Here is a 14,283-nt window from a genome sequence, read left to right on the forward strand (position 1 = left end):
TTGGTGCATTGTAACTCGTGTCCAACATCATGTCCAGTCCAAATGGTACATGTACTTATAGTTTCACTCTCACATTATCCCATGCGCGCAGATGTAACACAACATGCGGTACATAATGCCACCTCTGTGTGATACAGTTATTAGTGCAAACATATAGTGTTTGCATGGAATCAGGTATGTTGTGTGACACATATCATTAAACTCCAATACATTAGTTACAAAGGTGCAGCTCCATTTGATGAACAGCAAGCCCCAGAAAAGTTATATTCATTTTCATCTTGCCTGGCTGTAACCACATGTCTTCCTAAAGACCGTTCATGGTACCCCCATGAGCAACTATTGCACCTGACCTATGCATGGAGTCCACACGTGAATACACAATTCGTTTACATAACTAGACCTCACCAATCAATTCTATCATCATGCAAACTAATCATTCCACAAGAATGACAATAGTCATCCAATGATTCTAAATAAACAAACATTATCTGTTAATGCGCATGACACATCATAACTCATTGGCACAACAGACAATGAAAAGAAATTCACCATTTCACCCATAGAACAACAAGCTAATTGTCATCTATATAATTTATTGACATTCTCATACGCAGTAAATGCAGAATCAGTGTCGGTTCTATAAGGTACAGATAAAGTGGATATTGTTACAACTATTTGCTATTATGCTAGCTAGTACCACAGTCATAACTATAGCCATGACCACTTCATTATAGTATCATGATACAGTTTTGTATCGAACAATTTTTTTATGGTGATACGTGATACACAAAATGTACTATATCACAGAACACTAGTTGCTATGCCTATGGGGATCATGAAGGTTTGATCTTTCTTGCCAAAAGTATCAGCTAAAATCCAGCCTGACTTGCATGTCCTTCACAATTAACAGCTTGGCATTATTACAGAATTGGGAACCAGACTACTTCAGTACAGAATATTGCTATAATATAATTAACTACTCATCTCCACAACCACGTCCAGACTAGTGGCTATTAATTTTTTGTGATGCTTGAGAATATGATAGCATACATAATTCACTATACTTCCATACCTCTGCGAGTGTTTTCTTGTTGCCCACGTGTCCATTTTCAGTTGAATGCACATGCTCTAATAAGTCATCAACTGTTGTAACTAAACAATGGTGGCCAAAGACAGTTTTGTCATTCTCATTCTGTAGCTAATTACAGACTTTGTGAAGGGCAGGCACAAACATGATGGATTCTTACCCTATGTTTGGCAAGCAAACATAGAATATCTTCCAACTTCAGGTCTGGGTAGTTTAACAAAACAAACTTCTTTGTCATATATCCACTGCAGAATTTGAAAAGGTTGGGAAATCCGGCCGGCTTCTGTTCCAGCCATTCAAAACGTCTGTTAACTTCTGCGCCTTCTCCTCCGTTACTGTTTTGCTTTTGGATGTGTGATTGGGATCAAGATATTTTCCTCTACAGAACTTTTCAGTATCTCTCTGTCGTGACCTCTTTCGACACTGTATCTCCAACTAGAAACTCTGAGAGAAACTCACACCTCACATGCACTGCACAAGGAAATCTCGTGATCTAACTCTTAGAACGACAGTAGGTCAACAACCAATACAACCGTATTGTCGCCCTTGCCATGTCAGCCAAGCCGGACAACTGCGCAATTTATAAATTGTTGCGCATTTTATGAATTCACAAACTGCACAGCGTAATTTATAAACTGCGCAAATTCATAGATTGTGCCTAACAACAGCGGCGCCACAATAGTCCGGAAGGCCACGGCAGGATTTCAGGTCCGGACGTTCGGGTTGCCAAGCTGCAATCTTTCTCCTCCATTCGTGCGCCGCCATTACGCTACTTCAGCGTTAAACCCGAGCGTCTATTGCTCTAGCTGTAGACGTAGACCGCTGTCACCGTCATCCACTTCTTTGCCAAGTTACAACTTCTGTAAACTATAATAAACGAACATTTCCAAGAAATATTATCGCAATAATGTGCTATTGCAAGTGCGGATATTATAAAGCTACTCTGCCACGTACTCTGCGATAGCGATAACGACTTCAACTAGACTACCTGGTAATAATAGCCAAATAGGTAGACTAGATCTAAGTCACAGTGGCCATGCAGAGCGTCCTGTTCCAGTAATCGCTGGCATGGCAGCTTGACGTCTAGCAGTCCACTGTAGTCTAGTTCGCGAGTTGTAGCCATAGTTAGCCTCATTCAGTGGTGCACACATACACCAGTATTAAATTCTTAGCTAAATAACTTCGATTCCATTGCATACATTTAAAAACTTAATAACTTTAATTATGTTTACTGTGCAATGTAAATATATGGAAAGTTAGTGGGCTTTGAAAGATCATCTTTCCATGAGTTTCCTGAAACAAGGAAATATACGTAAATCCGATCCGTTTTTGTAGTGCTAATAGCCGGTTTGGAAGTCCCAAATCTACTGCCCAAGTTGAAGAAACAAGAAAGTCTGGCATCCCAGTGAAGATGTGAGGGCAAAATGTTTGGGCAGCATCATTGTGGCGTGATTGGTCTGTGCATCGAAAGAGCTTGCCACCAGTTGAGGATGAAGAAGAGCAACACGTCCTTGAAGAAGATTTCACAACAATGACAGTACCTGCCATGAATTTTTGGCTCTCTAAATTCGTCTTGGAGGTAAGAAGAAAGGATGAAAAACCTTATGCTCCAGATACAATTTATCAAATTTGTTGCGGATTACTCAGGTTGCTTAAAGAAGCCAACTAAGCCGAAGTTAATATTTTAAGTAATCCTGAGTTTATACAATTCCGGGGAACATTAGATGCTTATATGAAAGAGTTAAGGGGCACTGGGAAATATCAACCCAGAAAAGCAGATTTTATCAGCCAAAGCCATGAAAACTTGTTTTGGGAGAAGAACCTTCTGGGAGATTCAAATCCTTAGCAACTTATCAACACGATTGTGTTTTACTGTGGCCTTTTGTTTTCATTAATTGGAGCAGAACACAAACAACTTAGATTTAGGCCTTCTCAAATTGAATTGTTTCAGCCTCCCAATGAAAGGGTGTACTTAAAGTACACTGAAGATGTGTCTAAGACTAACCAGGGAGGCCTTGTATCTAGAAAGAAAGAGCCAAAAGTAGTGGTGCATTATCAAAATGTTGATACTCCTGAAAGGTGCTTAATAAGGTTGTATAAATTTTACATATATGTGTGCCCTAAGAATCGACCTGATGATGCATTTTATTTGAAACCACTTGTTTGTAGGGCTGAGGTAATTATGCTCATAATTCTTTGCATTATTCTATTCAGAATTTCCTGGAAAAAGCTTGCATTATGCTCAAAATTATTCCAATAAATTGAAATAGAAATGTAGAATTGACTGATTATTTAAAATTCTATGGTTAAATATTGCACATAAACAAGATATTTGATTGTTCTATAAAGTAGTATGCAAAAAATAGGATTGATTGCTTTGTTAGAGTAAATATAGGTGAATGTGCTATTGGAGTATCTCGATCTGGTGACTGTTCTATTAGAGTATATAAATCGTTCATTCATGAAATCTTTAATAATTCTTTCAAAATGCTAGCATAATGCTAGAATAATGATTTCTGACATTATGCTGAAAACTGTTCCGGCATAATTACTGCACCCCTACTTGTTTGTCCAAAAGGAGACTGTTGGTTTAGGACCGTTCCTATTGGACACAACATGTTGCAGAAGATGGTCCCAAATTTATTCAAATCTGCTGGTATTGATGGTTATTACACTAACCACTCTTTAAAGGCTACCACTGTAACTCGTTTGAGGCAGGGGTTGATGAGTAGCTTATTATGCAAAGGACTGGACATTCCAGCACAACTGTTAAGTCTTATAAACGGATTGGCGAAAAGCTGCGGACACTCACCTCAGATGTTCTTAATAATACTGTTTATGGTACTAATAATGTGCTAGATAATGTTGATCGAAAGGATATGATTCAGAAAACGAAAAATGATGGTGGCTCCAAGGGAGAAGAAAACAAAATGCCAAACATGACCTTCGCTGAAGCTTCGAATTTTACAATTAACATTAATTATAAGTGATAATGTAAATTAATATGTGTACACATTAGAAACTTCTCTTGTACAGTTTTATCCTATTCACTGCAGTTGTAACTTCATCCTTTTTCACTGAACTTGTAACTTCATCCTTTTTCACTGCACTTGTTTTTTTTTTCTGCACTTGTAACTTTCCTTTGCTGAACACTGTAACCTGCTCATTTTGACATAACATAAAACCCACAATCACTTCCCTTTAAACATAATTCAAACCCACAATCAAATTCCTTTTGGCATGCTTATAAAAGAAATGGAATGGTCGTAATGCTGTTAGCTTGGGTGACTAGTCACCCACTGTGGGCTATAAGCCTGCATGTGCTTGGAAGAGCATAGCAAATCAATGATCAAAAGTGAGATTTGCAATGCCTGAGGTCCTCCTGCGAGCAGGTCCCTAACCATTTTAAAGACCTGCTAGCAGGTCTCTTAGTGGATTTTAAAGACCTCATTATCTTCCAAAGATCAAAGGGAATTATGCATACCGTTATCTAATACAAATATTAGACTTTTTATTAGGGTATTGATCATAGTAAAGCAATGAAACAAGGAAAGTTATCTACACCTGCAACTATACTGCAGGACATTTATTCATACTTCAGTCATAAACAAACTATAGCCATTACAGAAGTAGGAATAAAGTGTCCACTCAGGTGTAGGTGGCTTCCTTTTTATTTCTATGATCCCTACTCAAATAGAAATTTCTAATTGTACTTTATACTTGTTTGTTAAACTTTTTTGTATTAACACAATTCCTTACTGGTGAACCAATGCATACCACATCAAACAAAAGAATGACAGAGGCCAGCCATGTCAAATGTGCACCCCAGCTATATATTACTGGGAAACAGTGTAGCCATTCTGCTTCATTTTCAGCCATTATACAGCACTACAAATGAAAAACAGTACAAGAAGCACTTCTGTAATCAATCCAGCCAATACTTTAATTGCCTGTAACCACATACCCCTACTAAGAAATAAAGTGGTCATTCCACTTGGTTTTCAGCAATGTTTTACCTGTTATACAGTGTTGAAAATGAATAGCAGCACAAGAAGCACCTCTGCGATCACTCTAGTCCCTACAGAAATTATAGGTAACTCTCATGGAAGCCATTATACATTCACTGTGAATCTACATCTACATGGTAGCGGAGAAAGAAATAGAACACAAAGGTAAGTCCATAATGTATGCACTATAGCTGCTGCAATTAGCTAAAAGGCTCTGCAGGCCAGTGGACGCAGGTCAGACCAAGTAATAACTAGAGACTAGAGTCAGGGTTACCAATAAACAGTGGCATAGCCAAGGGTGGGCCTGGGTGGGTACTAGAGCTGTGACACTAAACTGGTTAACCGATTAATCGACAGGTTATTTTTATAAATTCATCTATTAGTTATTTTTTTCTCATAACCGGATAACCGATCCCTAATATTTTCACTCAGAAATGCATGATTTGGGTATTCTATTCATTCTTCAACATTGATATCACACTTGTGGTAGGATTCAGCTTTACGTATAATGGCTTGTCGCCTCTTACTTTGACCACCACAAGTAGCGTAAGCAACCAATTATCATCAGTCACCTATTATCATCATAAAATAAAACTGGTCGCGTTTACGGTAAATATCTCAGAATTCGGATATTATTCCTTGATGTAGAGAGGTAAACTAGGTTATTTTCCATCCTTTTTATTGATATCTGGTGCTCTTCTGTTTTTATAGGTGATATACTGTCTGATGCTACCACTAGATGTTACGAAACGACCTCAGGAATGGCAACAGTTTAATCAAACGAAAAAGAAGACCGTGTGGCAGGCCTCGAAGTCATTCCGCACTAGCAGTGATAGTCACAAATCCTCCTAAGAAGTGAAAGCTATGGACAGAACAGCAAATGATCTCTGCTATTGAAGCCATGAAGGGTGGTATGAAAGTTTACAGTGTAGCTCGTGAGTATGGTGTACCTAGAATGACACTACAAGATCAAATTTCAGGAAGGGTAGTACATGGTAGAAATCCCAGACTTTAGCCATACCTGAATAAAACTGAGGAAAGTGAACCTTCAAAGTTTTTAGTGGATACAGCAAGAGTTGGATATGGTAGGAGCCGGAAGCAAGTTACACAGCTAGTAGAGAAAACCGCCAAAGCTAAAGGCCTGATACCACCAGACAAGAGGGTATCACATGGCTGGTACAATCAATTTATGGAAAGACACCCAACACTTGCACTTCATAAAAGAGATCCAATAGCTAATGTCCGAATGGAGTGCATAGACAAGGACATAATGGCTGAATATTTCAACCTTCTTAAAACTACACTAACTTAGAATGGCCTGTTAGACAAAGCACATCAGATATACAATGTTGATGAGACAGGGATGCCTCTTGACCATCGTCCTCCAAAAGTTGTTACAAGTGTTGGGCAGAAAAGGTACGTAGCAGAACGTCGGTTAACAAGTCACAAGTCACAGTTATTGTCTGTGTGAGTGCTGCAGGTCAAGCTATTCCCCCATTTGTGATTTTTTATGCTAAGATGTTAAACCATGACTGGACTGTAGGGGAAGTACCTGGTACCAGGTATGGACTAAGTGACACAGGGTGGGTGGATACATATTTACTTAAAAAGTGGCTTAAGGAACATCTACTAGAGCATGCAGTTGCCAGCTGACCACTTCTATTGATATTAGATGGGCATGGCTCCCATTACCAGCCAGAATTGATAGAGTACGCAAGAGACAATGGAGTTATATTGCTTTGTTTGCCACCCCATACTACGCATGAGAGTCAGCCATTAGACACCTGTGTTTTTAAGCCATTAAAGCAGAATTGGCAAGAGGCTTGTACTCGTTAGGGACCCGCCAATTATGCTGGAATAATTATGAGCATAATAGGCGCCTGAAAGCATTGAGCATAATGCTAACATAATGGGAAGAATATTTCAGCCATACTACAAATCCTTAATGGTGAAATTACATATCACAGAAAAAGATCGATATACTCTAATAGAACAGTCAATAACTCTAATAGAACAACCAGGCAGCTGACTGTTCTATCAGAGTATATTGATCTTCTCTATCACATGCAGTTTTGAAGAGCAAAGATGTGCTTCAGCCACTTATTATGTGCCCATAACTACAAATTTATTAGCAAAACATGGGAAATGAGGCATAAAGCTTGAGCATAATTTGAACATAACAGGTAAAAATTTTGAGCAGTGTAGCATAGCGTAATAGGTAAAATTTTAAGCATAATAGGCGGGTCCCTAGTACTCGTTATATGCAAAAGAACCCAGGCAAAGTTGCTACCAAGTGCTCATTCTCTGCACTTCTAAATGAAGCGTGGGGGAAGACAATGGTGGCTACAGTTATCAGTTCAGGGTTCAGAAGAAGTGGCTTCTATCCCTTTAACCCAGAAACTCTTGACTATGGAGAAGTCACAAATCCAGCCAGCAGTAATCAAACTGACAGTCAACATGTGCGCCATACTGTTACATTTACTCCAGAGCAAGAGATTCTTTTTGCACGAAGATTTGCAGAGAATTATGGCATGGTTGATTCTGTTTATTCTCAGTGGCTTGAAATTAATCATCCACGGGTGCATGTTGAGCACCAGAACTCAATTGAAGAAGACTGCCAGTTAGAAAAATTTATTCAACAAGTGGTAAATAACCAAGGAGATTTGGTGCAGGTTGAAATAACCAACGATGAAAGCACCGGTGCAGTGGAACCTGCAAATCACAGTGAACTGTCACATGAAGCTGGCACTAGTAACAACTGTGGAACACAGCTTCAGAGCATTCAGATGAACCATCATCATCAACTGCTGTGGTATCAGGCAAGGATTCAACTACTGCTGAGGATGGCAGGACCAACTCAACCACAGGTACCTTACCCAATACAGTTGCTGTGCCTCCCCCAGAGCATGAGAGAGAATTAAGGTATATACCTGATACAATATGTTCCTGTGAAAGCTAAGAAAACCTCTGCTGCTGGCAAGCGTGCGCCTGGTGCTAGGGTGCTAACTAGTGATGAGTGTGCACAGATTTTAGCTGAACGAGAGGAGAAGAAAAAGAAAGAATAGGAAGAAAAGGCTAAGAGAAAGGCTGAAAGAGAGAGAATAAAACAAGAAAAAGAAGTAGCTGCAAAAGAGAAGGCTGAAAAAAGGAAAGAAGCAAGCAGGCAAAGAGCAGAAAAGACAGCATTACTGTACCCCAGTAGCTGAAAAGTGGTCCAGCACCATGTCACCATAGGCTCCAGCCCTGCTTAGTACTACAGCCATAGATTCTATTTTGTGTGGCTTGAATTTGTAAAAGATCGAGATACTCTAATAGAGCAGTCATCGTAATATACTCTAATAGAGCATTCAATACAGATTATAGCCACTGTTCTCATTACACTGCTTGGTCATTTATATTTATGTTAATTGTCTTTACATTACTTTTCAAAAGTTCCAATGAGTCAACTGCACTGATGGCAATGCATTGAGCTAATTGATCGTGCATATCATGCATTAGCAATTACAGTTAAAAAATAGCCTCAACATGCCATTTCAAAGTATGTATTTTCAAAATTTTTCTTGAGAGACTCCCTAGCTTGACATGCTTAGCACATGCAGTTGAGCATCACATGAAAGAGATAATTATCTCTGACTTAAACATCACATCAGATCAATAAAAAGTAGTGTGCATGACTATGACCTCCGTTGCAATCCATGGATGGCCTGACCACTCAAAATATCTCTGGAGTAAGTTATGTTGCATGCAATTAAACCAGTCTAATAATTGAAGCATGGTATACTGTATAGCATTAACTATGCTGGAGCATTACTTATGACATGTAGAAAAATGCTCAGAGTCTTCTGAAACAGTTTCCTCCATCCAACCAGATAGTCAACCTGCAAATGCTGTACCGCCCATAGTTACTTGAAAGTATTTGTGAATCAGTTGAGTCAGAAACAGACCCTCTTAATTTGATCGACAGTGTATAAACTTTGCCTTGGTAAATATTTTTTCCTGGCTACGCCACTGGCATAGTATATTATTAGCTAGCTAGACACATTTAAAACAGTTGTTAAATCACATGTATGTAGAGTCCACTAGGGATGGGCTTGCATTTTGTACTAGTTAGTTACCTGGGATGAAATATGTGGGTGGGCCATCCCTGAAGGCCTGACTATGCCATTGATAATAAATGATGTGTGCAAGCACTTGCTTTCTAAGCATACTTTTCTAGGGGATCTGGGGAAATTCCCCCATCCAAGAAAAAAATTGAAATAGCATCACTGGGATTCCATCTGAAAGTGTTGTCAGACTGAAATTTAATGATGACTGTTCTATTAGGGTATTTTATTGCCTGACTGTTCTGTTAGAGTATGTAGATCTGTAATTTTTGATCAACAAAACCTGCTACAGCCACTGCCGTAATGGCCATAGTATTTCCACCAGCCCTGCTCTGAAGACATTTGTGGGCTTGTTTTTACCTAACCATTACCAATACTGCCTAGCTTTCATTTATCTCTACTACACAGTACTATGGTGCTGCATCAGTGGTGGAGGAAGGTATGAAAAGTTGGGGGGGCTGAGTGTATAGGTGCTTGTGGGTACATGTGCAGTGCGCCATGCTCTCCCCTAGGGGGGTCTGGGGGCATGCCCCCCCAGGAAATTTTTGAAAAATAAGCCTTACAAGATTGAATCTGGGAGCAATTTTAGTCAATAATCTTATAGAATATAGCAAGTAAGCTTTGCAGATTAAGCATTAAATACTTCAAGTTAACTTCAATTTTAGCCACTAAAGTGACACTCACTGAATGAATGTATACTATGATATTCAATGAAGACACAATGCTGAGATGAAGTTAAAACATGTCTGATAACTGCATAAAGTGAGCTAAGATTTATGTGCCGCTGTTTGCACACATACATGTAAATCCTTTCAGCAGTGGAAGAAAAAAACAGTCGATACATGATATATTATTCTACAGTGTTAAATTTAATTATATGACTTTACTGTAGAAATTATTATATTATAATGTAAATTAAGCACTATAGGTAGCAACCTTGTTTATAAGAAAAAGGTGACATAATGTTAATATAATAATCCAATTGCTGCATGGCTGCAGAATTGGTTACAATATTTACATAAGTACATTACATGTTAACAATATAGCTTGCCAATTTAACTGTTGAAAAAACCAAAATATTTGATGCGATCATCATTGACTAGAACAAATTCTTTTGCTACTTCTACAACATCAAGCTCATCAAGAAAGTGCTTGTGTACATGTGCTAACACACAATTGTTAAGCCTCTTCTCAGACATGGAACTTCTTAAATATGTGAGCACATGCTTTAAGGCTGAAAATGTTCTTTCAGAGGTTGCTGATGTTATTGGAATGGTCAAATAGAGTCTCAACAGGTTATGCACTTCAAAAAGCATTGTTTTATACACTCTACTTGGAGAGTTCATAGCATCACAAATTGTTCGCACACTTGTAACCTTTTTAACTAGGGGAGTACCTTGTTTGATTACGTCCCCCAGCAGGGATAGTTGTTTTTGTAGTGCAGAGAAATCAAAATCTTCTTTGTAGCAAGAATCCCGAATGGCTTGAATATGTTCTTCATAAGATCCTCCATTAGCAGCACTAAGTAACAAATTTTCAAGAGCTAAAACAGAAGGCATTATTCTTGATTGCTCAAACCTTTCATCTAGCTCCCCCAGTAGCAGATCACAAGTTTCATAATACTTTACTTGAAAGTATTCTTAAGGTGTAGTGAATTGATGTGGGCTGCTACCAGAATCTATTCTTTTTGGAGCTCTTCTATATCTGGGCAAACAAGGCGAGTCAATCTTTGCTGTCACAGATTTTCTAACAATTCTGTCATAGAAACGATTACATTCCTCTTCCTTTCGTATTCTTTTATAAAATGACTTTGCTAGGGTAACTGCTGCCATTGCCTCTTGAAATGATGTGTCCTTGCATTGCAAAGTATTTGATAAAGCCTCAGCTGGACCAAAAATGAGATAACCCAATTCAATACCAAAAAAAGTTGAAAACTTCTCCATCAAAGTTAAAATTCCTTTTGCTTTCACTCCATATTCATCATGGGAAGTTTCACTATTTTCTTCCATGGTTTCCATTAAAATGGAGTAGTCCTTTAAAACTGCTTCAAAAGCACCATGTCTGGCTGTCCAGCGTGTGAGACAAAGTAATTTGCTGTTAACTCCTGAAGAGCTGCTGTCACACTGCTGCAGCTTCTCTGAAAACATATGGGATCGCTTTGGTGAAAATTTAATTAATTGTGATATTTCTTTAACCACATCTAGGGCATCTCTTAGTAATTGAACTTGTCTTCCTGCATCCTGTAAGCACAAATTTAGTGAATGAGCCAAACAGTGCACAGGAAGTGCAGTTGGGTTCTTTTTTAGCATTCTAGTGGCAACCCCAGTCCTTTTCCCTTGCATATTTGCAGCCCCATCATATGCCTGTCCCCTGCACAGTGAAAGAGGAAGAGAACACCTTATCAGTATGTCTTTAATGACCTTGTACAGTGTATCGGCAGTGGTGTTGAGAAGGCAATATAAACCAATGGGATCTTCTGCAATATCATAATCATTATTTACCCATCTAATGGATAAATTAAACTGCTCTCTTTTAGCAACATCTGTTGCTTCATCCCCAATAATGGAGTACCATGAGGGAGCATTCTTTGTAATTCGTAACAGCAAGGACCTTAAAAGAGTGTTGGCGAATATAGAAATTTGATCATTAATTATGTCATGAGAAATATACTTCTTTTCACTGATCCAAGTTTTGACATCTCCATTATCTCTTGATAACATGACTAGAAGTTGATGTAAGTTGCCTTCAAATTCATCGTGCCCTCTAAAAGCAAGGCCTTGACGAAGCAGAAATTTAATAGCGTCAAGCTGCTTCAGTAAAGCATTTCGTCTACTAGCTTGTGTCTTCTGTACCTGCAAGTTTAATGTGCTATCAATGGGTGCTTTCTGTAGCTGATGACACTTCATGACTGCCTCACGGTGAGTTATTGAGAGTGAATGACGTTTGAACTTTTCAAGAGCTTTCTTCCACTTATTAAACCCACTAGTAGTAAAAGTATCTTCACCTCTTTTGCTAAAATTTAACATGTTTAGCTTTTCAGCATATCTACAATAGCAACAAAACACCTTCCTCTTTGTAGTACAAACTGATAGCCAAGGATAGGTTTGGTACCAATGTGTCATGAAATTGCGTTTGTTGTTTGCTAAAGAAAACACCGTTTTTGCATCAGTAGGATGAAATGGCTTGATAATGTCGCTACAACACAATGACTGGCACACCTCGGTCTCCGATAGAGGTAGAGCAGATGGCTGAGCATTGCTATGGGAAAAACTCTCGTCTGCAGCTTCAGAGTCCAAGCCTCCAGCTGCTGCTGCTGCTGCTGAGCAATGCGAGCTGTTTTCCTCCATCAGTACTGTAGTGACTGCTTGATGGCTTTCTTCATTTCCCAACTTATCACAACTCTTGTCACTATCATACGAGCTTGCGGCATGGATCTTCTCACCACTCATCGTCACGGTTTCACCGCCAGCGTGATCCGCATCAATATTAGTACTTTGCTCTTCATCAGAATCTGATATAAGATTGATTTCAACTCGTGATTTCTTAATCTTTGCCTTCCACAAGTCTAATAAATTCTTCTCTCTTTTTGACATATCGTATGGCAACGTGTTATAAGCACCTGTAAGCGTGGTCACTGCGTATCACGTGATATTACTTATGATGTCACAAAACACAATAGTTGGGGGAGCTCTGCCCCTGCTTTTATAAAGTTGGGGGGGGCTCCAGCCCCTCTAGCCCCCCCCTTCCGCCGCCACTGTGCTGCATTATAATAATATTACTTTTGTTAACCATTGATGATTGCAGGGATAGGACAGATACTTCTGTGATACTAGTGCTATATTGCACTAGTGTAAAGTTACAACACTTGGTATTTTAATTTATGTATTTCACTACTCCCCACAAAGAAACATCTACCAGGGATGTGTCAATTTCACACTATTTTTGGCATAGTAGGAAGACAAAATAAAGGGTAAAAATGTTGGTATACTGGGACAAAACTCTAGTAAAATGCATTTGTGTAGAGAGATCAAGCTACTCTAACAGAGCAGTCGTATTTTCTTATAACATAGGATCACAAACACGTAGACCAGCTATGTTTGGCAAATAGTCTGTCTAAGCAAAAATACAATACCTTTAGCAATTTTTGAGCATACTAAGCTGAAAATACGTAAAAGAATTTAAACATATTTATCCTTACTAATGGCCACTCTGGTTATCAAACAGTACAATAGTTAAGTATGGATTGCCCCTAAAGTGGGGGGCACCGCCCAAAATTCTGCCTTTACAAATCATCTTAGAGACATCTTACACAACAAAAATGACATTTACAGAATAAAATTAGTCCATGTAACATAAGAAAACACCTACAGGTGGCCAAATATAGAAATTGTTTTTACAAAAATCATCTAACTCAAATTTTTGTCTACCTGCCAGCCTCTCAGCTGACACCTCAGCCTGACCACAGTTGCAAGGCTAGAGGCTAAACAACACATTGTATGACCACCATTTCTCACCACAATAACAAACTCACCAGTGGAATGTGCCTTTTTTAAGAGTTCTGATGAGTGCTTGCACTATGTGCCTAGCCTTTCCTTTTATCTTCAATCATGTTTGTCATCTACTTCGTATACTACTAGGTGGCCTGTGACCTGGACAATGAAACCACAACCGATTGATTAACCGATTATTTGTCAGATAATTTATTTTTGATGCAAAACCATTGAATTACAAACGCACTGTAAAAAGCCTTGTTTACACCACACAGACTAAAAACAGTAACATTTGCTGTACAGTTGTAACAATTTAATCAAGAAATGCACTTGATGCATTTACACTTTCGTAATGTTCTCTTGTAATCTTGGTGTAGTGGATAAAGGTTTTCTTGTAGGAAAATTAACTGCTCCACATATTCTGGTGTTAAGCAAGCTCTTTTTTCAGAAATGACATTTCCACTAATGCTAAATAGGCTTTCTGATGGTACTGATGTTGCCACAATGCAGAGAGTTTTCCTAGTCAATTTACAAAGATAGATTTATGGTCTCTCCACCAGTGTAGAGGTTTGCTATTTAGATCAATTTGTGGCTCA

At 38.7% G+C, this 14,283-nt stretch overlaps 2 protein-coding genes across 2 annotated transcripts in view; one reads left to right on the forward strand and one right to left on the reverse strand.

The window, feature by feature from the left end:
• LOC136264081 (uncharacterized) overlaps positions 1–14,283 on the forward strand; it is a 76,541-nt gene that overhangs the window by 44,353 nt on the left and 17,905 nt on the right. The window lies entirely within an intron of this gene.
• LOC136263754 (zinc finger MYM-type protein 1-like) lies at positions 10,113–12,897 on the reverse strand. Its single transcript, XM_066058390.1, has 2 exons — positions 10,776–12,897; positions 10,113–10,718 (listed from the first exon to the last, which is right to left on the reverse strand). The coding sequence occupies exon 1, from the start codon at positions 12,788–12,790 to the stop codon at positions 10,838–10,840; it is 1,953 nt and encodes a 650-aa protein (XP_065914462.1). The 5' UTR covers positions 12,791–12,897; the 3' UTR covers positions 10,113–10,718; positions 10,776–10,837.

This window comes from Dysidea avara, chromosome 8 (genome assembly GCF_963678975.1).
Source record: "Dysidea avara chromosome 8, odDysAvar1.4, whole genome shotgun sequence".
NCBI classification, from domain to species: domain Eukaryota; kingdom Metazoa; phylum Porifera; class Demospongiae; order Dictyoceratida; family Dysideidae; genus Dysidea; species Dysidea avara.

Coding starts and splice junctions, on each gene's coding strand:
- LOC136263754 (XM_066058390.1), bottom strand. CDS start 12,790: ATGTCAAAAAGAGAGAAGAATTTATTAGACTTGTGGAAGGCAAAGATT.